At 45.4% G+C, this 23,434-nt stretch overlaps 2 protein-coding genes across 40 annotated transcripts in view; both read left to right on the forward strand.

The window, feature by feature from the left end:
• SORBS1 (sorbin and SH3 domain containing 1) overlaps positions 1–18,101 on the forward strand; it is a 160,447-nt gene extending 142,346 nt beyond the window's left edge. For 17 of the 36 annotated variants that reach the window (XM_065746223.1, XM_065746224.1, XM_065746220.1 and 14 more), the window contains 10 exons: positions 497–664; positions 2,105–2,151; positions 3,289–3,403; positions 3,511–3,636; positions 4,502–4,696; positions 6,336–7,046; positions 8,337–8,453; positions 13,757–13,815; positions 15,036–15,148; positions 15,935–18,101. In XM_065746223.1, coding sequence (XP_065602295.1) covers positions 497–664; positions 2,105–2,151; positions 3,289–3,403; positions 3,511–3,636; positions 4,502–4,696; positions 6,336–7,046; positions 8,337–8,453; positions 13,757–13,815; positions 15,036–15,148; positions 15,935–16,002 — 1,719 coding nt within the window. In that variant the 3' untranslated portion in view covers positions 16,003–18,101. Of the gene's footprint in view, positions 1–496; positions 665–2,104; positions 2,152–3,288; positions 3,404–3,510; positions 3,637–4,501; positions 4,697–6,335; positions 7,047–8,336; positions 8,454–12,943; positions 13,004–13,756; positions 13,816–15,035; positions 15,149–15,934 lie in introns of all 36 variants that reach the window. The other 19 variants (XM_065746236.1, XM_065746244.1, XM_065746245.1 and 16 more) reach the window with 4 other exon arrangements.
• Positions 18,102–19,427: 1,326 nt separating this feature from the next.
• PDLIM1 (PDZ and LIM domain 1) overlaps positions 19,428–23,434 on the forward strand; it is a 36,318-nt gene continuing 32,311 nt past the window's right edge. For all 4 annotated transcript variants that reach the window (XM_065746310.1, XM_065746309.1, XM_065746307.1 and 1 more), the window contains exon 1: positions 19,428–19,609. In XM_065746310.1, coding sequence (XP_065602382.1) covers positions 19,514–19,609 — 96 coding nt within the window. In that variant the 5' untranslated portion in view covers positions 19,428–19,513. The remainder of the gene's footprint in view (positions 19,610–23,434) is intronic.

Raw genomic sequence — 23,434 nt, forward strand, 5'->3', positions numbered from 1 at the left:
TACAGAAATGTATTACTTGAGCCCAAAGGAAGAATGGGACGATCTGACACCTGGGAATGGTTAGGCACTCTCCCAGGCTTGTTTCAGAGCTCAGGGGAGTTTGGTACCTCAGTTTACATGTGCAGCTGATCCAGATCTCTTGGATGTCAATGAGAGAAACTCCTTGATGGTTGAAGGGGGTTTGTATCAGCCATCTGCATTATCAGCAACCTCCCCATGTCTTAAAAGCTATCAGAGCCTGGCTCAAACTTAGACACACTCCTATTGACTTCCATCACCTTTGGATCAGATCCATTGTATGAGCTGGATTTCCATTATGCCATTACTGCAATGTACTTTTGTGCTTGCTAAATCTAATGGTATTGTGTAGTTATAGAATCCGTATTCTATGTTGAACTGTAAAGTCCCAGCTATTTTATTGAAGTCACATTTGTGGCAGCTTACAAATGGCCTTAACTAGATGATTTACTGCCCATTTTATGCAATTTTATGGCAGAAACTTTTAGAGGACCAGAGACGGCTTAAACGTGAGCAAGAAGAAGCCGATATTGCAGCTAGAAGGCACACAGGGGTCATTCCAACGCACCATCAGTTTATCACTAATGAGCGATTTGGGGACCTCCTAAATGTAGACGATACAGCAAAGAGGAAATCTGGGTCAGAGGTCTGTTTTAGTTACCACAGTCTGCTGCTTGACCCAAAGCGATATTTGCCTCTCACGATGTTGTGCTTTAGGCCGACATTAGCTCTTCAGAGAATGTTGTTTGTTTGTTTTTTTTTACCCCTTCCCCTTTCCCATTCTGGCTTCATTTAGAACTGCTTTGACTCTCGTGCCTGGTAAATTAATAGGTATCTCTATACCAAGCTGCATATGTTAAAGCATGCCTGCTGAGAATTGCTGGTGCACACCTGTGATGCATGCCTTTAAATATCAGCTACTTTTAGTGAATCAAAGGCATTCTACATCCTTTGCATCATATTGCTACATTGCCTTCTGTCTGTGCCTTACGCTTAGAAACTTCATGCCTTCTTGACCCTGGCCATGTGACTGTCTCATAGTTTTTATTAGAAATAGATTGTCTCATCTCCTATCAAATGATGCTTCATGTCCTTGGGAAACAACTGGAAAAAAAAGCTCAGCATGTTTCACTGAGCACAACCTGTCAGTCTTCTGAAAGAGACAAAGGAGGAGATAGATGGTTTTTCCATGAGGCTGAGCCACTTGCCCCAGGGGCTGGGTGCTGGTCCAGGTGTGCTGGCCAGGTGCAATCTTCTGCCTCATGGGGTGCTCCCGAGGCTCTTACAGCTGCTTTGTTTCCCCAGAGGTGCTGCACTGTGGCAGTGTGTGAGGTGATTACCATGTGGATAGGTTATATATTTCTGCCCTTTTTTAATGTCTATTCAAATGATTACCCCATAAGTGCATCTGCTACTTATTTTATGCTTCATTACCAAAATGACTTTAAAATTGTCTAAATATTCTGTGGCCTTTAGAAAATGAGCCAGATAAATGAAATTGTAAAGCCTAGGCCTGCTATCAGTGTGTCCTCTTTGACTTTATAGCTCCTGAAGATGTTTTTTTTTATGAACACACTTGATTTATTCATACTTCCTCCTCACCTTTGTCTCTTTCCTACCAATTCGTACTTGGACCACATTGCAGGATTCAGCAGGGCCAGGTAATAATCAGTAAAGAGACACATCAAATAAAATCCTACTTTTTTCTTTTGCCAGCTGGTAAATTTTGCTCTCTGATTCACAGCATGAGGGGAATTTAGTCCCAGAGCCCCAGTAACTGTAGTTACTGGAGCAGCTTTTATTCACCAGCATGTGCTGCATTTTGAAGTTTACTGCTGTTAAGTCCCTCTGAAGTCCTGTTATACCAGAATTTGTCACTTTTTGTTCTGGTAAGAGGCCCACCAACCCATCCAGCATATTTTCACTATAGCACCAGTTGCACATAAGCTTGTAGCAGAATATCTGCATTCAGTTCCATCCCCAGACTAATGCTAGCTGTAGAAGAGTTTGGTGTGTTATTCCTCAGAAGAGGATGGAAAACACAATTATTATCTTTATGTGTTGATTTTTTTTTTCTGATCTCTAGATGAGACCTGCTAGAGCCAAGTTTGACTTCAAAGCACAGACTCTGAAGTGAGTATAGCTTGTGCCTGTTGCCATTACTGTTCTTCCTCTGTCTTTTCCTCTAGGAGGCAGCATGTATGAAGTTTTGTGCAATTAGATTCACATCTAGGGGGTGTCTTTCCAGCAACTCAGCCCAAGCAAGATGTCTGCAGCAAGGCAGAGGAAGATAACATGAATCTTTTAGGCTGTAGCCTGTAGGTGGTCTTTAGGAAAATATCTTCTTTCTCAGTGTCAGCAAGAGACTTAAACAGATACGTAGTTTTAAGCATGTACCTAGGCCCCTGAGCCTGCAAGGATACAGTCTGGTCACTGTTCCCCTGCGTAACTGCGGATATACCAGCGGATGTTTGTAGTGGCATTGCACCTTCAAGTCCCTGTGGTGAGTCGTAGAGCCCTTTACCTGCAGTGAAACTGAAGCAAATGCAGGGAATAACTATTGTGTCCTTTGAGGAGAACATATGAGGTATCACACAGAAGTAGAACAGAGCTTGTGAAAACTGTGATAAGAAAAGCGGGGTTGGTTGTTTTTCTGTGAGGAAACCACGTAGTAGGCTTGTGAGCCTAGTACAAGCTGACTACACGTGAGTTCCTCTTTCATACTTCTAGTGCTGAAGACTCTGGGTTGAAATCCCAATTGTTAGCCCACATGAGGTCAGTGGTTGCACAGCCAGTGGCTGACCAAAGTGCAATATTCACAGAATCAACTTTTATGTGTTTGAGGGTTCATCTAATCACTAAATTGCCTTCCATTAAAATTGTGTGTCTTTTTGGAATGCTCTTGTGTCTTGACCAGTTTTGAAGCAGGATTTAGGCACAGCTTCCAGTCCTCCCACTATATCCGACACGGAAAGCAGCCAGTGGCACCTTTTGATTGAGTTTGACCCCATTGCTGCTGGGAAAATGCGTTGTCAGTAGAGCCTTCATAAGTCTGGTGTATTTATTTTTTTTTTGACAGAATACCCAAAGATCAAGAGATCAATCAAAAGATGGTGTGAACAGGGTAATTCTTGATGTGTAGCCTTCACTTTGACTGGAGCATGATATGTATCAACAGGGATATTGCAGGTCTTATTACATAGGAGTTGCTGAACAGAAAAGGAAGACATCTCCAGAGAAATTCTGATGGAGTACTTGTGTCTTTAACAGGGAACTTCCTCTGCAGAAAGGAGATATTGTTTACATTTACAAGCAGATTGACCAGAACTGGTATGAAGGTGAACACCATGGCAGAGTTGGCATCTTCCCACGATCCTACATAGAGGTAGCTGCTTACCCTGGAGGTGTTCTCTTTGCCCATTCCCTTTCTACTGGCGATCATTTCATGAACTTCTTGCATGCAACTCTCTTGATTTTGTTTGTTCATTCTAGCTCCTCCCACCAGCTGAGAAGGCTCAGCCCAAAAAAACATTACCATTGCAAGTATTGGAATATGGAGATGCTATTGCTAAGTTCAATTTCAATGGTGATACACAAGTGGAAATGTCCTTCAGAAAGGTAAGTTGCACAGGTGAACTGAATCCAGGTAAAGGTTTTTTAAATGATAGTTAACATGCAGCTTCCAAATGAAAGCTACAATAAGATGAACTTTTTAGTCAAGGATTCACTCTCATCATTTATGTTTTTACCCTACTGCTGTGCATTGCAATGAGAGTGTTGCAGATCAGCTCAATCAAGAAGTGCCAATTGTTTTCTTAGGGTTAGCTGAGAAGATACTTTGCACAAATGCTGTAAGCCTGTGGAGACACTCAGAATCATGTGAAAATGGTGATTCAATAAGAGGAAAGCTGGTTTCCCCTTCCTTCACACTACAAACCAAGTAATTAAATGAGGCAAGGCAGGCAAGGTTCTGTAGTGCTGAAGTGATTGCTAGATCTGATTGCAGAGTCTGAGAACAGGAATGAGTTCTGTAATGACTGTTCAGTGCAGTCAAACACATTTAAACAGTAATATTTCTCAATCAGTATTCTGTTTTCAGGATGCTAAAATCAGATCTTGTCAGCCTTCTTTTAATTATGTGTGAAGGTGAAGCTTATGGTTTGTATTAAGGATCTGGAAGTCACTGAATTTGTCACCAAAACAAGAGAGGGCATAGAGAGTTTAAACTGCAGGCCTGTGTGTACTCCATGTACAGCTCATACCCATAATGGACTCCCAGTCAGACTATAGCCTCTGCTTTCAATTTTTTAACTAACTTCAGTATGAACTTGAAAATGTGAGGTGAACATAATCTGTAGGCAGTCCAAAAGAGTATCACAGATTGTTTTAAGTCAGCTGCAGCAAGATTAAAAACGTAATCTGCTTTGAAATGATTGAATGTCAGTATGTTGAAGCCAGGACTACATTGCCACTCTTTCAACAGGGTGAAAGGATCACACTGATTCGACGAGTGGATGAGAACTGGTATGAAGGAAGAATCCCTGGCACCAGCCGCCAAGGCATCTTCCCTGTCACTTACGTGGAGGTGCTCAAACGGCCAGTGGTCAAGAATGCCATTGATTATCCAGATCCACCTGTGTCACTCTCCCCTAACCGCAGCATGACAGCTTCACCACAGGTATGTGGAGTTGATGCAGCCATTAATTGCACCTTGAAAAACAGGGGGATGTTGCTATTACAGTGCTAGAAACAGCAGCTGGAGAAAGCTCGAGCTAACACTAGTATTCGGTCCAGTAAAGCCTATCTGCTCCCTGCAGGGAAAGGTGATTTTTCATTTACCAGGAAGGTTAATTAATGGGTCAGTTAGGGATTTTGAGACTCAGCTTTTCCTCTCTTATCTGTAGCTTTAGTTCAGGCCAGGGTGAAATGGCTGTGGTTTCACTGCCAGAAAAGGAATGAATGTATTGGTGACCCAACTTCTCCTCAGTGGGTGTTTACAGTGTCCAGGGCATCATGGACTGTTACAGTCTGTAGAAATCATTATTGTTGATTGCAGTCAGCTTGAATAAAGCTGGACTCCAAAATGTTGCAGGTCAAGACCAAAGTTTTAGGAGGCAGGGTCACGAGAGTGTCCTATATTATTTGTGGCTGGTGCTAAATGAAAAGTTTAGAGAGCAGGCAGGCCTAGGATTTTTCATAAATACTAGATTAACTACAAGCTGTACTGCAGTTCAAATCAGAAATCAAAATGGCAACAGATAATTGCATGGGGAACGTGAGAGTAAATTAAAGTGGAGAGTTGAGGTCTAGTGGGGATGTACAGTACAGGAGACCATGGCTTTTGCCCGGTGTCTGTCTGGATCTCCCCTAAAAGGAGCGCTTTTCTTCTTAGCCACTGTGTGAAGAGGAGAGGCTTGCTGCTTGTTTGGGGTTCCCTGTTGAAGTGGTCCACAGCCACGTTTTTCTTTTTGAGCTTGGCAGTCTCTGTAGCTGTGGCCTGTCTGCCTCTAGCTCTCTGCAAGCTTTTCCCTTTGATGGAAGGGATTATATAAAACCTTTTTTGGCTGCTATAGCTATCCTTTTGATTCTCTCCTACTAGAGCAGTTCTCTTCCATACTTTTTTTTGCCTGACTTGGCAGAGGACTGAGAAGCACTGATCAGTGCTATACATGTAGCTGGTCTCACTGATGTCACTGATGGTAACAGCCAAGGGCAGACTTCGGTCCTGTGTTCTGCCTTTGTAAACATAAATTTAATCAGTCAAAGGCCAATTAGCTGTAGCTGTTATTTTTTATTTTTTAATTTGTTTTTCCTCCACAGCTTCAGCAAAGAAAATTTCTTGAGGGGTAGGCGTTATTCAATGTAAAGTGGGATACAGTTAAAATTCATTGCAGCTGTGAATTCTGACTGGTTCTATGATGTGAACTGCCAAACTCCAGATATTACTGGCAGGCCAGTCAGATGCTGCATACTGCCATCATGGATGGTGATTTCAGCTACTCCTTAAGGGACTTAGGGTTAAAGGTAAGAAGTATAATGTCTTCCGCAAGACATCTGGAATCCTGGAAAAAGCTGGAGAATGGTATTAGCAGTGCAGATATGAGCAGGACTCCGTGGTTGGAGTAGCTGTGGACTCCAGCCGTGCACTCCAACAGGGTGCACTTATCCGTGGAAAACTTAGGCATGTGCTTGGTCATAGATCTGCTCCTCTCCATGCTTGCTCACTCTCCTTTTACTTTTGCTCAATTGTGTTTTATTTTCCTTTCTTATTTTTGTTCATTTCTTTCTTTTTCTCTTCTGCTTTTGTCTCCTTCAAGTCTCCGAGCTCTGAGCTGCTCCATACACCAACTCCTCCGCCTTTGCCTTTCGCGCGCCGCGCCTTGTCTCCAGAGGTGCAGGCAGTCACATCTGAGTGGATTGCTCTGACCGTGGGAGTGTCTCCTAGCACCACTCCTGCTTTAACTCCTCCATTACCTTCTCTGCCTGAAGCCTCCCACTCCCACACAGACTCTGTCTCACCTCCCACCGTAGCCAGCCCTTCCCCTTCGTTCAGCCTCCCTCATTCTCATCTCTCTGGCTCCTCAGCTCCCAGGTCCATTAAATCCCCGTTGCCCTCTTACTCATCTGGGCCTCAGCCCTCTGCTCGCAGTTTCTATCAGGCTTCTCTGCAAAGCAAAGAGAAGGTTGGTGGCTCCTCTTCTCCCTGCCCTCGCTGGGCAGGCAGGAGTCCCAAGAGCATCCTCACAGAGCAGCATGGCACCCCTGGCAGCCAGGCCTGGCTCCAGAAGACTAGAGAAGGCAGCAGCAACCCCGAGCAGGGTTCCCATGCTGCTCCCAACATCTCTGTGGAGCGCTGCCTGAAACCGTCCCAGCTAGACATACGTGCAAGCCCAGAAAGGAGACCTGTGAGTTCCACTGAGGACAACCAGTTGTGTCAGGAGCTAATGGCTATTGTGCAGGGAGGTAAAGCAGAGAAAAGAGGCACGAGGAGAGGTGATCTGGGAAAGTTTCAAAGCGGGGAAAAGAAGGTACTTCTCCTGCATGTGTGTGCACTACTCTGAATGCCTGACTTTAGTGGTGTGTTGAGGTTTGTGCTGCTCTGTCAGCCAAGCAGAACCAGTGGTTGCCACGTGTCCTTTTAATGAGCCTAAGACCTTCTTCCAGGGTTCACCAGTGGCATTCCCTGGGCAGTAGGTCAGAAACCTTCAGAAGAGAGTTCAGGAGTAGTGTAGCACAGAACTGACTCAGTTGGCCACATCTACTGAGGTGACCATGCCAGACAATGGCTACCAGATAAAAGTGGTGAAAGGATCACACAGACTTTGTGCTCGTGTATTTCACCATCTAGAGTACAGACAATTATTTGCTATTCAAAGATTTTCCAGTGTGTAATGGACCATCATTGCTAATGGGATTTATTTCTTCACCTTAAAGCCAAGCACTGAAATAGAATTGTCAGCCTGGCTCCTGGAATCACAAAAGCTGTGCCTTGTTGGGGAAATACAGGACAGGTGATCCTGGAGACTGTGGATTAGTTAACCTCAATCTGGGATGTGCAAGTCAGGGAGGCTTGCTTGTTATCTGTGCTTTGAGTGGAATTGACTGGAATTTGTTAACTTTGCATTTTTTAAATTGCATGAAAGGGTTCCACATGTTATTTTCTCCCAAGAGTATTTAGGTATATGTATTTATATGTTACTAGAGGATGCATAAGTGAACCTTCCAGTAGCTTTTGCAACATTTTCTGCCCCATCTTGGTAGATGGAGATCTGCCTTACTTTGTAGCTCTCACTTGTCCTGGTGTCCATCATGGGCTACAGCCATCCAAAATACATAACAACATTCCCATGCTAACTTGTACAGGAGTGGGAATTTGGGGAGCTCAAAATCCTTATGTTACAAACAGCTTCTTGAATGCAATGTGATTGCCACCATGACCTATCCCATCTATCCAATGTTAAACAGTGAGGAACCATGATTTCTACGATGACACATTTCACACTGGGAAATCTTATGACAACTTGTTTGATTTCTGCTTGAATCATAACCAGAAGCATATTGAGAGCTGTATAAAGACTATGCTGTTTACCAACTGCTTATTTTTAGCAGCATTTTCTACAGGCATAACATGCATGTTTAAAGCAGAATGAAGTGGTAAGCTCTGACAAACCAGCTAGGAAATTGCATCTGCCCTTGCATGGAGTTATGTTTGCTGTGTGTGCATCAAATCTTACAGCATAGCAGATATCCTTATCACTACCAGTGACTGTGATAAGAGTGTGTGTGCCAAGCTGACCAACTTTTCTTTTCTTCAAAAGACTGCAGACTCAAAAGCTTTCTCTTCACCTGCTCCTCTCTCTTCCTCTGCCCTCTCTTCCTCTACTGTCACAACACAGCCACCTCCCAGACTTACACGCAGAGTCAATAAGCCACAGGTAATCATCTTTGCTGATTACTCTTCCATTACTTAGAGTTGTTTCCATGCCATGCCATTGTTTTATCATATGCTTGTTTATCCATTCATTGATTCTATACATTATATTTCTCCTGTAATTTAATTAAGCATTTTTATTAAAAAAAAAAAAAAAAAAAGCCGATCAATTTAAACACTTCCCAGGCTGTGCAGAAGGGCAGGTATGGGAAAAATCTTCTGGTACAAATCCACCTAACTGCAGGTCAGTGGGTTTTGGCCAGTTTGTACCAGCTGGGGATCTGATTTTCTGTTCCTCCAAAGGATTAGCTCAGGACTTTTTAGTACTTCAGCTGCTGATTACTTCTTCCTACAGCTTAATTTTGTTCTAAGGCAGTATCGGTGCCTTCCTTGTTAGTAGGAACAATATCACCTGAGATACTTTGCTTCAGGCTTTGTTTAACTACCTGAGATCGGGATCGGGGTCTGAGTATCTCAGAGCTGGGATAAGACAACTCAGGTTGACGTCCACAATGTTGTGGACCTGTCCAAGCCTTCCCAGGTTGTTCAGGTTGGATATTTGGAAAACTTTCTTCTCAGAAAGAGTGGCAACACACAGGAACATGCTGCCCAGGGAGGTGCTGGAGTCACCACCCATCAAAGGGCAGATGTAGCGCTGAAGGGCACGGTTAGTGGGCGCGGTGGGGATGGGTTGTCAGTTGGACTAGGTGATCCTAGCGGTCTTTTCCAACCGTGACGACTCGGTGATTCAATGACTCCTGCAGAAGTCTTTAAAGAGGGGGACGGCTGTGTCTGTGCAGCCTTCCCGGCTCGGGATGGAGCAGCGCTGGCTGCTGCAGGCTGCCTGTCCTTCCCCGCAGCCCCCACACGATGGCGGTGTGCGAAGCAAAAAACGCAATTATCAAAAGCCGGGCTGAGTTCGAGTGATGGGTTTGGGGGGTAGCGGTCGTGGCTACAATGAGCTGGTCAGTGGTCTTGGTCAGTGAGCCGTGTTCACGCGGAGTGAGTGCGGGAAGTAGGTGCCAACGTTTCTGATTTTCATGGGCACTGTATGAGAGTGAGATCCAGCTTTAGCTCTGAAATCTTTCTGTTACCTTTACTCACCCCACATCCCATGCTGAGTAGCATGCACTTCTTTTTCGGATGCTGCACCTGGTCGTAATGGGTCACTGTGGCGTTTTGTTTTTTTTTTTGGAGTTGAAGTCAAGCCACATTTTATATGCCGTGTGTCTTGACAATCAGCCCATAGTCACTGTCAAGTTCACGCTGTGCTTGACAGCCCCCAGCCTTGAATTCCTTTCCAGCTCTGGGCCTACAGTTAATTAGGGAGCAGGAATGGTGTGTGTATATACATCTATCCATATGTATGTGTGTGTGAATGACTTCCCATTACCTGCAGGACCCATACAGAGGCCAATTGCTTCAGCAGACCCAGGGGCCTTTTCAAAATCTATCTTCTTTCCATTGATTTTAATTAAATGAGAAGAGCATTTAGTAGACGTGGAAGCAAGCCATTGCATTTGGCTTTGTTTCCAATACTGTCTGTCCCTGGAGTTTGAGGTATTTTACTGTTTTAAATGTCATATTTTGCTTGTATAAGATAATCTCTCAGCTTATGAAACTCAAACCCAGGTTTTTTGTAGTTTTAAGACGGCTTAGATGCAGAGCTGGGTTAAGGGCTGCGTTCTTGCCTGTTCCACTAAGCAGTAATGTAAAGAGCACTGCCTCTTCTTGATATCTGGAAATTATTCCTTTTTCTTTAGTTTCACAGTCAAACTAAAAAGAAAGAAGACGAAAGAGCAAGCCCGTAGCACATGAAAGATATTTCAAGTACAATTAACAGATGTTTCTTCAATATTCTAGTAAAACTTGATATTAAATGCCAAATGGACTTTCAGTGGTGCTAGCATGTGTGTGAGCCTTTAACTCCCAATGCAGAAACCAGGGAGTCTCTCCAAGATCTGCCAGCCTTTAGGCCTGGCTGCAGTGCACAGCAGCCTTTTCAGTGCCCTTTGTGAGAGCTCTTGTGCCAGCTTTCCCTTCACTCCCACCAGAGCTGAGATTTGACATGTGCAGTGGTTTTTCTTCGCTTTGGAGGGCTGGGCAGTTCTCCCTGTTCATGGCTCTACATCCATGTGCAGGACCATCCCTGTTGCTGCGTGCCCATCTCTGAAGGGATGCCAGTGTCTCTGCCTCTTTCTGTGTGTCTTGTCAGTCTGTTCTGCATAGCTTTCCCTTTGTTCATGTAGTCCTTCTGGCTCCCACCAGAAACGTACTGGAAGAAGACATACAAACAAGTGCTGCAGTGGATGGACACATGGATGACCCTGCTAGGAGCAGGGATGGCTACTGAGTAGCCCTAGGGTCTCTATTCCTAATTGTACAAAACCTACCTCAGGATTTTTCTATACTCTTAACATAGAACATCTTTCTGGTTTTTCTACAAATACATGAAGCTCTTTAGATCTGTCCTCAAACTCTGTACTAGGGTGGAAATGATGGCCAGCTGTGCTTTGGAGCTGGCTGTACCACATGTTCGTATAGGCCTGAGGCAGAAACACTTAAGTCTTAGCAAAGCGCATACTGTGACCAAGAGGGTAGGAGCTGAGCAGTCCTGATGGACTGGGGAGCATTCAGAGGTAGTGCTAATTTTTTTTTATCTCTCAAATAACTGATTTAATTCACAATTATTAATGCTTTTAAGAGAAAAGCTGGTCTGGGAGGTCACAAATAATCAATGAGAAACAGACCATATGGTCTTAGGCACTCATGCAGCAATTGCAGCAGTTAATATATCAGTGAGGCAAAGAGGCACTTTCTTGAATTAAAAAAAGTCATTCTTACAGCTATCTCTCACCTGAGAATGGAAATTGTTTTTTCAGCTACTTTGCCACCTGGGCAAATCTGGTCTCATCGGATTTGATGCACTATATCCAGTTGCTCTGCAAAGTAATAATTTTAAACTCATAATTATTCTATTGGCCTTTCAGGACTGATGATAGACAGACAGGAATGACTTCCTTATAATCTGCCATCATTTCAAGCTTCACAGTATATGCTTTGAAGGCAAATTCACTCCCCAGTTAGTCCATCCAAATTACATTTTATTTTTTCTCTATAAAAATGTAAATGGTTATAGAGCACTGAGTCTTAAGACAATGATCCCAGATCCCAGCCCAAGACAGCACAACTGATGAAGGAGGAGTTGTGGGATTGGGGTGGCATAGAGTGGGTTGCAGTCCTTGAGAAAGAGTCAGTTCTCTTTAATACAGTGATGGGCACAGTTCCAGAGGTCCAAGATGTGGTTCAGAGTAGCTTTGAGAACAGGAAATACTGTTCATCACCCTGTGTTTCTCCAGACTTCTTGAGCATGCTTGGGCTGAAGGTGTCACAACCATCTTTCTCCTCTGCTTCTGCTCTGCCTCAGGATGCTACGAGCCTTTCCCTAACCTGTGATGCAGCCACATCTTTGAGAGTGCACAATAACTGAAGTGCACTGATGAAATAACTGACAAGGAGGGAAAAGCATAAAAGTAAAGGCATTTGGAGTTTGAGATGAATATTATATTGTATTATCACAGAGGATTAGGCAGTGGGCTAATCAGTACTGCTTGGATTATCAGAACTGCATTCATTCAGGCATCTTATTTGCTAGAGCGCACACACAGCATTCTTCTTGTGTTTGAATATACGGAAACATGCAAAACCAGATTCTGGATATCTTTGTGACATTCTCAGTATCAGTCTCCTTTCCCACAAACCTTCCACCCCCCTTAATCCTAATATTTCTTTCTGTGCCCTGGGATATGGGTGTTCCTGTGAAGAGGACTGACTGGGGAGAAAGAGCGTTCAGAAGTTTCATAGATGGTGTTTGGAGCTATGCTTTCAGACAGCCTCCTCTGAACTTAAACTCTGCTTTGTTTTGGGAATTAATAAAGTAGCTCAGATCCTCGTGTGGTACAAACTGGAGTGATTTTGATGGGGCTACACTGCTTTGTGCCTCCTGAGGACCTGAGCTGGTCTTTTTTTAAGAAGCAAGCGAATTACTGTTCTCTCCTGTGTCAAAGTCACCAAGGACTTCGATAAAAACAGCAACAGATTCCTTTCAGTGGGTTACATGCTCTCAAGTATGTATTTCTGTCTTTGCTCCTCCCCCCATCCCCTGGCCACAGGAATGCAATATGATGCTATGTATCAGTTCTGGTTGTAGCCACGTCCATAATCTTCCAGCTCATCCTCTGACTCTGTGCTCTGAGCTTCTGTTTGCTGTCCTTTTCTTTGCAGCATTCTGTGCGCTGCGGTGCAATTGCATTACTGTAGCCCTAATGTCTTGTTTAAATGGGAGATCTTGTTGTCCAGAAAGAGTGGTGTTGGAGTGGGGAGGGGAAGAGTTGTTCATTTTCTTTTGTTGTCTGCACACCATTTTTTTTAAATCCTGACCAGTATAACATCTGCTAAAATGTCTTCCTTATCATTTGCTTGGTGATCACACAGCCTTCCCACCATTCATTGAGAGCTGGACCAGATCTCACAGAGTCTGAAAAGAGCTATGTGGTAAGGCTACTGTTTCAATCAGATGTGTAGTCCTAGCCTCTCTTCACCCAGACAGAGATGTCTCAGTAGATTATAAAATATCAGCACCATTTTTAGCTGCAAAATCGGTACATATTTACCTATTTACATATGTTGTTTTGTTTGCAATAGAAGGGAATTTAGTACTTAGAAAAACTGCCATAATCAATGAGAAGTTGGGCTAATTATGCTGCCAGTCCCTGGATATAAGCTAAATGAAGCCAATTGCATGAATGGAGCAGCCCACCTTGCATTCTTCACCTGACTTCATAGCATTTGTAATAGTGCCACTGCCAAACTAATTGCAACCTCTTATGCTGCTGCTTTTTAAAATATATGTCTATGTATTTGTTACAAATCTTCAAACTAAATGCCAAATTCTTCTGTATCTTGCCTGTTTTTCCATGCTTACACCTGGATCCCTTCTGCACTCCACTACCTGGATGTTTACCTGGATCTACAACTCTTTTTTTTTTTTTTTTTACTGGACTTACATGCTGCATCTGGAATGTCCCATCTCTTCCTGTCTATATTTTCCCCTCCCTCCCCCCTTGTTGACTGTTCTTTGGGTGTTCTTGGATGTCAATGCTGCCTACCACGCAGGAAGCAGTTTGCAATGAGATCATAAACATTGCAGAAAAGTCTGTGCATTACTGCAGTACTATTTCTCAGCCTCTTGACTCTCGCAACAAGGTGACCTCTAATGACCATAAACCATCTCTCATCATTTCTCAGCAACCTCAAGCACAGCAGCAAGGAGCCAGCCCTGACAGAAGTCAAACACCACGAGACATGTAAGTCCTTTTGGCTCCCATCTCTTCCAGGGGCCTTGACTCATACTGATGGTAAAGATGGGGAGGTGTGAAAGCTTCAGCACCTTAGGAGTTAAATTCAGATTATGGAAAAGTGACTGCTTAGTGCTTTTCTTTGACGAATAATAATAGCCTCATGGTAAGTGAGAAGTCTAAAACTGGGGTCTTTATGTCTGTATAGCACCTGAAACAATGCCCTCATGCTCCAAGATTTGGCCTCCTTTAGGTATTTCAGTCATGCTGCTCACAGCGACTGTTTCATTGTCTTTTTATCTGAAGCTGGAGGTGAATTAATGTGCACTAGCTACACCTGGCTCATATGGCATAGGTCAGTATGTTCACCCCTGTTCTTAGCTTGTCAGGGCACAGTAAGCAGTTCCAAGATCATTGTGTGCATTGTTGGCAGATCCAGGAAAGAATCAGTATCTGAATGATCTCAGAGAGCTAGGCTGAGATCTCCAAAGCTCTCTGTTGAGTTTGAACCTGGAGCTGTCATTAATCTTGGCAGGGCACTTCACTGTTGATTTTGAGAATGGGCACCTGTGCTGTACTGCGGCTCAGTGACAACTGGCTCCTAAACGGAGCCTTTGCTGCTTTGCCCTATCTTTATGCAGAATGGAAAATCTTGTATCAGCTCTGTTTTCACTCCCCATCACCAGGGGACCCAGACTTGCCCAGAGATTTCTTCCACTTCATAAGATTCCTTTCAGATAATTACAGAGTGCCTCTGGAGCAATAGTTATCTCAGAGCAGGATTCAATCTTAAACTTTGTGCCTCCTCAGCCAGGATTTATCCAACCTTAGTGCAGTAAACAAGGCAGTATCTTTCTCTCAAGTCCCTCACTGTGCCATTTGGCAGTTCATGGCTCTACCTGTGTGCCTGGGCAAGGAAAATGAAGTCTCATTTAGCCAAGTAATAAGTATATTCAGGTTTTGGCTTGCATTTGTAGGGTGTCTGGTCTCTAGGTGTAGCACGTTAGGGAGGCTGCAGTTGTTATGGTCTTTGAAGACAGCTACATAGCAATAGGGAAAAGAAAAACTCTGCACACCTAAGCAGTGCAGGTGGGACACTTATTCCTGCTATACCTTTATGATAACTGTCAGTTTAATGCAAGTAGCTTTCACCTTTCAAACGGGGGAGACAGGCCCAGATTACATAGAACAAAATCCAGTGACTGATATATGGTATTTTTCTATTTTAGAGTTAGCTACCAAGCCCTTTACAGCTACACTCCTCAGAATGATGATGAGCTGGAACTGAGGGATGGTGATATTGTCGATGTCATGGAGAAATGTGATGACGGCTGGTTTGTGGGTGAGTGTGACACTTGCCAGGCAGCAGGACTCTTTGGGATGCAGCTGAGTATTTCTGCAGAGCATCTGGAAGCTGCTTTCATTTGCAGGATTGAAACAGAGTGGGGAAAAAAATCAACTTTTTGGATGATTTCTCATCTTCTCCTACTAAGAACATTAAAATTAGGGTGCAGGGTGGTGGAACTTTGTTTTCCTTTCTAGATGTCTAGGTTTCCAATTTTTTTTCTTTCAATTTCCATATTCCCTTCTTCCTCCTGGTCCTCCTTGTTCACAGATAGCAGAGCAACAGGGGGAACCAAGGGAGAGTGGGTTTCTATGTCTTCTCCAAAGGAGTCATGACAAATTACAACAGGTGGCAAGTAGGGGGCAGAGGGAGCACTTGTGTTGGAGTTGCAGTCCCTGGAAATCCAACCTCATCTCTACATAATCGCTTAGCTAAATCTAGCCTTCAAATGATGTAAGTCTGGATGGTGCTCTCCATCTCAGCAGTGCAAATCAAGACTTGTCCTCAGTTCCTAAGGAAGTTGAGCTCATTTGAACCGATCAAAGTTTGGCTCCTAGACTATAAGCCCAGGAGCTAGCATCAGCACCTTCGTCACTGTTAAAAGCAAAGACCAAAGATGGTTATTAGCAGACTAGTTCTGATCTCTTCTATACCAAAAGGCTCTTTGACCAGGATTCCTATTTATTTTTATAAAGAAATGAATGCAAGCAGAGCCTCTTAAACCCCTAAGCCTTCCTTTTGTGGCCCATCTCACTCTGGCTTCCTTGTTTTATTTTGCTATAGGTACATCCAGGAGAACAAGGCAATTTGGCACCTTCCCGGGCAACTACGTGAAGCTTCTGTACCTGTAAAGTAACAGTAATCCCACAGTGACAGAGAAGGGGTTGTTTTTCAAATGGTGTTTTTAAACAATGAAGAAAGAGACAATTTATGAATGTAATAGACAAGACATGAAAAGTGTTAGGAGGATGTGGTTATGTGGTACAGTATTGAGTTGAATGTGTAGCCCTGCTTCCACTGATTCAGGGTATGATTTGTTTGCTGAAGAAGAGACAGTTTCTAGTTTACAGTGCTGCCTTTGTGTATTTCTCTCCTCTCCCCAGCAAGAGTTCTGGTAATAACCTTAATTCATATGGAGTACTTTACCTCTGAGAAGGCTTCAGGGAAGCAAATGGTATAGGTTTTATGTGTGTGTTAAGATATGACAGTACTTTCAGAAAGTACGTGGCCTTGCAGCTGCTCCCTTTCACTGGTGAGGTCAGGGAGGCCAGGCTTCCTGCCTTGCTGAAGACTTACTGTGCTCTGCCTTCCACTCCCATAGAACACCCTTCCTTCATGCCACGCACCTTAAGACCCCACATGGGCAGAGGACAGCCAGTGTGGTTGAACTGCAGAACTCTGTTGAGAAGGAGTTTGGGCCTGGTAGTTCAATCCCGAGAGGTCAGCCAAAACGTACTTGCAGATGAGCAAAGAGCCCAAACCCTTTCTTAACATGTTACCTAATTCTGCAAGGTTTTTTTCTTTTGTGCAGGGTGTGTGTGTGTGTGTGTGAGTGTACTGTGTGCAGCAAAAAAAAAAAGGAGAAATCTTTTTTTAAAGAGAAATCAACCTGGCTTTGACATTTATCTGCACAAAGAATAAAACCAATAAACAGAACAACCATGAGAGCAAATCCTGTTTATGAGTCTTACGGCTGTTCACTTTCTCTGCTTCCCCTTGTTGGCCCAAAAAGGATTTGAAGCACGCTCTTTGGGATGAAGACTTTGCTCTTCTCCCATCATTAAATGTCAGAGGCTCTGATAAGTTTGAGCAACATGCCATCGAAGGTGCCTTTTTCTGTTGTTCTTACAGAGTAGATGGTAGAACCAATAAACACCTGCATTTTGGCTGGCCCTTAGTCCAACAAAAAAAACTCTGGTCGGCTTGGAAAGCTGTGTTTCCAGCAGTTATTACCAGTCATAGAGATTTGTATTTCTTTGAGGGGGAAAAAAAACAAAAACGTGGCTTGCCTATAAATCCACTATGAATACTCTTTTGGTAGAAATTTTGTTATTAAGAAGTATAAACAAAACTGGTTCTATCAGACTCTGCTTCCTACAGTTACCATACAAATAGCAAAACGTTAGATTGCTATTTTGTCATAAGCCGTATTTAATAATATAAAATGCCTATTTTTATGCTGATGCTTTTATACAGATTTATTAAGAGTAACTACAACTAACTGTTAGCACGACTTGCAATATGTTTTGATAAACTAGCCATGCTCCTGGGTTTAAAATCAAGTAGGCTTGTCTTCCGCCTCAGTACGCGGAGGAGAAGACTCCGTGTCTCAGAAGTTTGACTGTAAATATGTATATTTAACTTTGTACAGAACATGTACTTACCTTGTATAGAAAAATAATTTAAACACATTGAGTGAAGGGAGGAAAAGAAAGGCGTTTGTCAGAGGTTGGAATTTTTTCCCACTTTTATTTAAAACGATAGAATTGAGAGTGTGTTCATATAAAGTGTTTTAGCACAAAATATCCACTATGAAAGAGTTTCAAATACGACACGAAGCACCACTGTCTCTTTTCAATGGGAGACATCATTAATCCTGCATCTTATTTATGTTTTTGGTTTTTTTTCTGCTTTGGTTTTTTCTTCCAGTTATTCACAGCAATATGTAGGCCTGTTGCTAAGATTGGATAGCACCAAATTAATCTATCCAGCGAAGTAATACAATAATACTGACTGTATATAACCTACTCATTTAAAGGTTTATTTTCTGTTCTTGCTCTTGCCATTTAAAGTTACACTCACACACACAGACACACAAAATCACAACTTATTTTTGTGTTGATTATTGTTTCTTATTGCAGTGGATTACTATTTGGCAATTAATAAATGGAAGTATTGAATTACAATCGTGTTTGTTGTACAAATTCTTAAATAAAGCCTGTTCCCACTATTCCTGTAGCAATGCACATTTGTACCAGTGCTCTCTGTGTCTGTCAGTAGCTGTGGCCATTCTGAGCTGTAGGCATCTGCCATCCCGTACCTCCAGACCCTGCTCTCACCTTGGCCTCGGCTCACCAGGGCTCTCTTACGAGCCTGGCAGCCTGTGGCTCTTACTTGAAGAAAACAAGGTGTAAAAGCAGAGAAAAAGGGACATTTTACACCCTGATCCCCCTGTAACATGAGGTCAGGGTGCAGCTGCTGCAGTGCTGCATTGTGTGCAGAGCTGGCAGCTCGGGAGCGCACACCTGAGCCCACTGTTTTGCAGAGGTCTTTGTGAAACAACGCGGAAACTCAATAGCATTCAGAGAAGTCTGCCTCTGCACCCTGTTAAAGGTGCCTTTGCCAGCAGTCTTACCCCCTGGCCCTCTCTTAGGGTGGCAGGTGTGCCCTCTGTGTTCAGTTACTGACCACTGGTGCCTGTTGCTGCCCCTATGGCAGTTCTGTAGTGTGAAGAGGACTCGAAGCCCAGGAGAATCGATAACTGGCATCTGTAATGGGGTGATTGCTCGTCAGAATATTAACTCCTCGCAAGGGCCTGTCCTCCAGCCTCGTCCCACTGCCCTCGTTTTGTGCGCAGCCTAAACCTCGGGCTCCTCACTGCAGCTCCCTGAGGGCACGGCTGGGGCTGTGCGTGGGGAAACCACTGCCCCAGGGTGGGAGGGAGGGCCCCGAGCAGTGCACCCTGCCATGCTCTGTGGTACTGAGTGGGACCCAGCAAGGAGAGCAGGCAGAAAGCTCCGTCACTTGCTGAGTGGTGTCCCGTTTGTCTGCACCTGCTGTCTTCAGCACGAGCTGAAAGGGCTGGGGATGAGTAACTGTGTGTGTTCCTGGGCACCAGGAGACATCTCCAGCCGCTAAGGGCACCAGGAAAAATAAAAATAAATGTAAAAAAAACTTTACCTACAGCGATGACAAATCAGAGAAAAATCAAAGAGAAGGCGATCCTCACCGCTGGGCCCACCCTCACGCAGCAGCTCCCGGTGGTCCCGCAGCGATACCTCTTCTCACCGCCTCCTTTGGCAGCTCGAAACTGCCCTACAAACGTGCTCAGCTCCGCGAGCTGCGGTAGGAAGAATTACTTTAAATTGTGGCGGGGCGGATTTTGACTTTCTTTCTTTCTTTCTTTATTATTATTATTTTTTTCCCCCAAGCTTTCACCGCCGGTGAAGCCCAGCCAACGATGCCGCCCCGCCTCCGTGGGGAGCAGGGTGCAGTCCTCCTCCTCTCGGGGCCGTGCAGGCAGCCCTGTGGGCCGGGCAGTCCGGGGAGGGGCCGGGGGCGGGCCGAGCCGGGCCGAGCCGAGGAGAGCCGTGCCGAGCGGAGCCGGTGCTGCCGGGCGTGCCGCGAGGTGTAGCCGCGCACATGGGAACCCACCGCATCGTGCTGACGGGCCCCGGGCCCTGGGGTTTCCGCCTGGTGGGCGGCCGGGACTTCGAGCAGCCCCTCACCATCTCACGGGTAGGGCTGCGCGGGGTCGGGGCGGGCGGCGATGAGGGGGCCGGGGCTGCCCGGGGGCCGCGCGCTCTGGCGGCGGGCGCGGCTCGGAGCGGCGGTGTGTCGGTGGGAGCCGAGCTGGGGCCGGCAGGTGGATGCTGGCACGGGGCAGAGTTGGTCCTGTGGCCAGGTGGGTTTGCCTGGTGCCACGATCTCCCCGATGGAGGCGGACAACCGATCGTTCCGCGCTGCTGCGGGACGCGCGTCCGCTTCTACTTGCCATGTATAGATAGAAAATCCTTTGTTTATCGAAACCGTGTTAACCTTGGTTAAGTGCCTCTCTCTGCTTCTGCTTTAAGACCTTCTTACCTCCACTTAAAGAAAAATGAGTTAGGAAATGACGGCTAAAGCCTCGCATCTGAGTAATTACATTGGTGTAACTTAAGTCGCCTATCTCAGCTCCAGTGTTTGCTAGCTAAGTGCCAGGGCTGGGCTGTGGCCTCGCTCCCACTGTTCCCACCTGCGCACAGATGTCACCATGTCCTGCTCCAGGCTATCGGTCAGGCACGGACAGGAAGCGTGGTGTGTGTGTACATCTCCTGTGCGGGATGAGGAGCTCCCGGCTGCCTATCACTTGGTGAGAGGTGTGCTGCTTGGCATCCTTCTGGGCTGCCCCCTGATCTCCATCCAGTGCCAGATTAATCTCATCTGGCATCTCACAGCCCTTCCTCACCTGGGGCCCATGGGATTTCATAGAATCACGGAATGGTTTGGGCTGGAAGGGACCTCAAAGATTTCCAGCCTCCTGCCGTGGACACGGTTGCCAGCCTCTAGATCGAGCACTATCTCAGGTTGCCCAAGTCCCATCCAGCCCTGAAGACAGTGGAACCAGGCTGCTCCTGGAGAAATGAGGTGATGAAATGTATTATTATTTTTTTTCTAAGTGTCCCAAGCCCTGTGCTCTTTGCTGCCAGTTCTGCTGTCTGGTGGTCCCTGTGTGCCACAGGGCTCCAGGGACGGCAGCGCTGGCAGTGCTGTCAGATTCACAGGAGGGGGGATGTTGATAATTTTGTCTCCAATCTCTTTCAATTGCAATAATAATGCATTCTTGTAAAGCTTTTTTTTTTTTTTTTTTTTTTTTTCTGGACATGAAAGTAGGTTTAGCGTAAGGGAAGTGATATTTACTGCATTGTTTTGGTAGTTGTTGCCATTTCCTTCCAGTGAGACTGTCCAGCAGAACTATGTATGCAGTCCTACCTCTTCTCTTTGGCTGTCTTTGTCAGTGCTCATGGTTGCATACCAAGGGATGTAGATCAGCAAAGTGGTCAAAATAACTGTCTTGTGAGAAACCGGTTGTGACCCTGGAGACTGAAACATAATAAAATAACCCCTCTAGTTTCGATGATGAAAATGCTGACATTTGGCAGTTCCTCCGATGCTAAAAGCCTCCAAACTTCCAAGCCCTCAATCTTTCCACTGGTCCCTGTGGTCTGAGACTCAAGCTGGGTGCCCTGCACTTCTCTTTGAAGCAGGGTGCCTATATTCAGACCATGCTGCCTGTCAGGAGCTCAGGTTTTGCCTTGGGCAGTGCTGTCCCCAGGGTGAGCTATTCCCCTTGTCTTGGTATTTATGGCCCCCATCTCCATCATACCTCAGTGCCTTGCTGCTGTCTTGTTTTCTCCACCACTAGCTGCCATCAGAAGGGCTTCTCCGAGTCCTGCTGGCAGGAGGGAGACATGACTGGGATGTAAAAGCAAATTTTTGAGCTCGATGACTCAATCCTAGGGCCAAGGAGATGAGGAACAACGGTGCAGTGGGCACAGAGCAAGCACAGCAACCTGCTTTGCCCCCTGGCTCCTGGCCAGCAGTGGCTGCACAGCACTGATGTCCTATTGTGTATGATTAGAATAACAGATGAAATGTAGCAGTATTTCCACAGCTGCTCTTTTGTTGCAGCCCTTACCCCCTTTCTGCTTGAGCCACACATTCAGAACTCAGGCTTAGATGCATCACAGCATCTTCTTGTGCACACACTCAGTTCTGGGATAGCACTGGACCTGTGAGAGCAAGCATGGGGATTTCACAAGTGTTCCCTGTGAGACTTGCTTGTGGACCCCCCATCCCTTCCAGAGGGATGCCTTACAGATATCTTTGTTTCTTTTAAACTGTAAGGTTTTGGTGGATGTTTGGTCACTGACTGTTCAGAAGAAGAGCGGTGTTGACCAGTGTAACCACCCCTAGGCCAGTGCCTGCTGGATGCCCTTACAGGAGTAGGGAGGATCTCTGTCTTTATATCCCTTTGGGTGACACCAGGCAATGAGTCAGTGGGGCAGAGCTTTTCCCAAATCCCATCTGAGCTGTGGATGGACATGCTGCAGGATGATTGTAATGGTGGAACTGCACAGGGTGGTTCCCAGTTAAGTTCCCTTGAGACCAGCAGGGCTGGTGGAGGAAGCAAACAATGTGCTACGTGGAGAGGCATGCAATAACGCAACATGGTTAACAGAGCCCATCCCCCTCTGTCCTTCAGGTAATACGAGCTCTTTCCTGTTTGTTTGCATTTTATTTTGATAAACACAAGGGATTTCTGTTTCCAGTTGAATATATACATGGCACTGTCCCATAAACCCTGCTCTTGAGCTGAACTTATGTTTTATACTAATGGTGTGTTGACACTGAACCCCTGACCCAAAATTCAGCTAAAGGGGAGTTGTGTTAGTCTTTTTGTCAGGCCATGAAGTCCCCAGTCCCGTTAAGGGGCAGTGTCTGTGTCATATTCTGTCTGTACGTTTTGGTATGAAACTGAGCGTTTTCCTACTTTAAAAGTGGTTCAAAGACAGCTTTACTTTAAAGACATAGTGCCAAAACTAGTCTCCATGATCAAATGTAGGACTGAATGTCCTGGGGTGAGGAGCTGCCAGGTTGGTTTGATGCTGGCTGACAGTCTTGCTCCAAAAAGACCCAGCCTGGCTGAGGTGTGATGGAGCAGCCCTGGGCTGTGGTGGTAGCCAGGTGTCCCTGCTGAGCCACCTGTAGGACAAGATGGGGTGGGATGAGTGTGGGGATAGTACATCTCATGTGTGTCACACTCTGGGGGAGCAGTGTTGGCCCAAAACCTGGGTGAAGGAATTCATTGTGTTGTGTTGGCCTGGGTGATGCCTGTAACACCCTGCTAGAGTGGATACATGGCTGAGTAGGATTTTCAGGGATATCTAAGGGTTTTTGAAGCAAAACTACAGCAAGACTTGGGCTGCTGTGGTATGTGTGTGTGTGTGATCTGCCCAGTGCACACCTTGTTGTGTTTTCTGAGCTGCCATTCGCGCTGCTGCTGGGAGGTGGAGACAGTAAGGGAAATGTTGCCTTCCACTTTTTGCTACTCGGGACCCAACAGTCGCCTGCCAGAAGCTGTGAGGACATGCAGAGAGCATCTGGCAGGAATGCCCAAGCCTGATGCTATCCATGCCTAGAAGAGCTATCTACCTGTCCAGTCACTGAGCTGCACTGTGTCTACAGGCCTGCACAGGTGACAGTGGCCCAGGTGGCTTCAGGCACGGTGTCTGGGGATGCAGCTTTCACCCACCAACCTGGGTTGGATCAGTTGTACCAAGCTGAGCCCTATGGAACTGCCACTGCAGCTCTTGGTGCTGGGGACTGCTTCTATTTTAATTCCTACATAGTGAGGAAATGGAGATCTGTTGTTTCCCAACCTGTTCTGCTCTGTGGGACCAAGGCAGGGATGTCCCTTGGGCCACATGGGCTCTCTGGGCAGAGTTTGTAAAATGCTTTGGGTTTGAGGGATGTTGTATCAAAAGCACTTCAGCAAATGGATGTATTTTTCTCTTAGCATAA

The sequence above is a fragment of the Cyrtonyx montezumae genome, unplaced genomic scaffold, assembly GCF_038088225.1.
Source record: "Cyrtonyx montezumae isolate F1298 unplaced genomic scaffold, pur_monq_1.0 scaffold_4, whole genome shotgun sequence".
Classification (NCBI taxonomy): domain Eukaryota; kingdom Metazoa; phylum Chordata; class Aves; order Galliformes; family Odontophoridae; genus Cyrtonyx; species Cyrtonyx montezumae.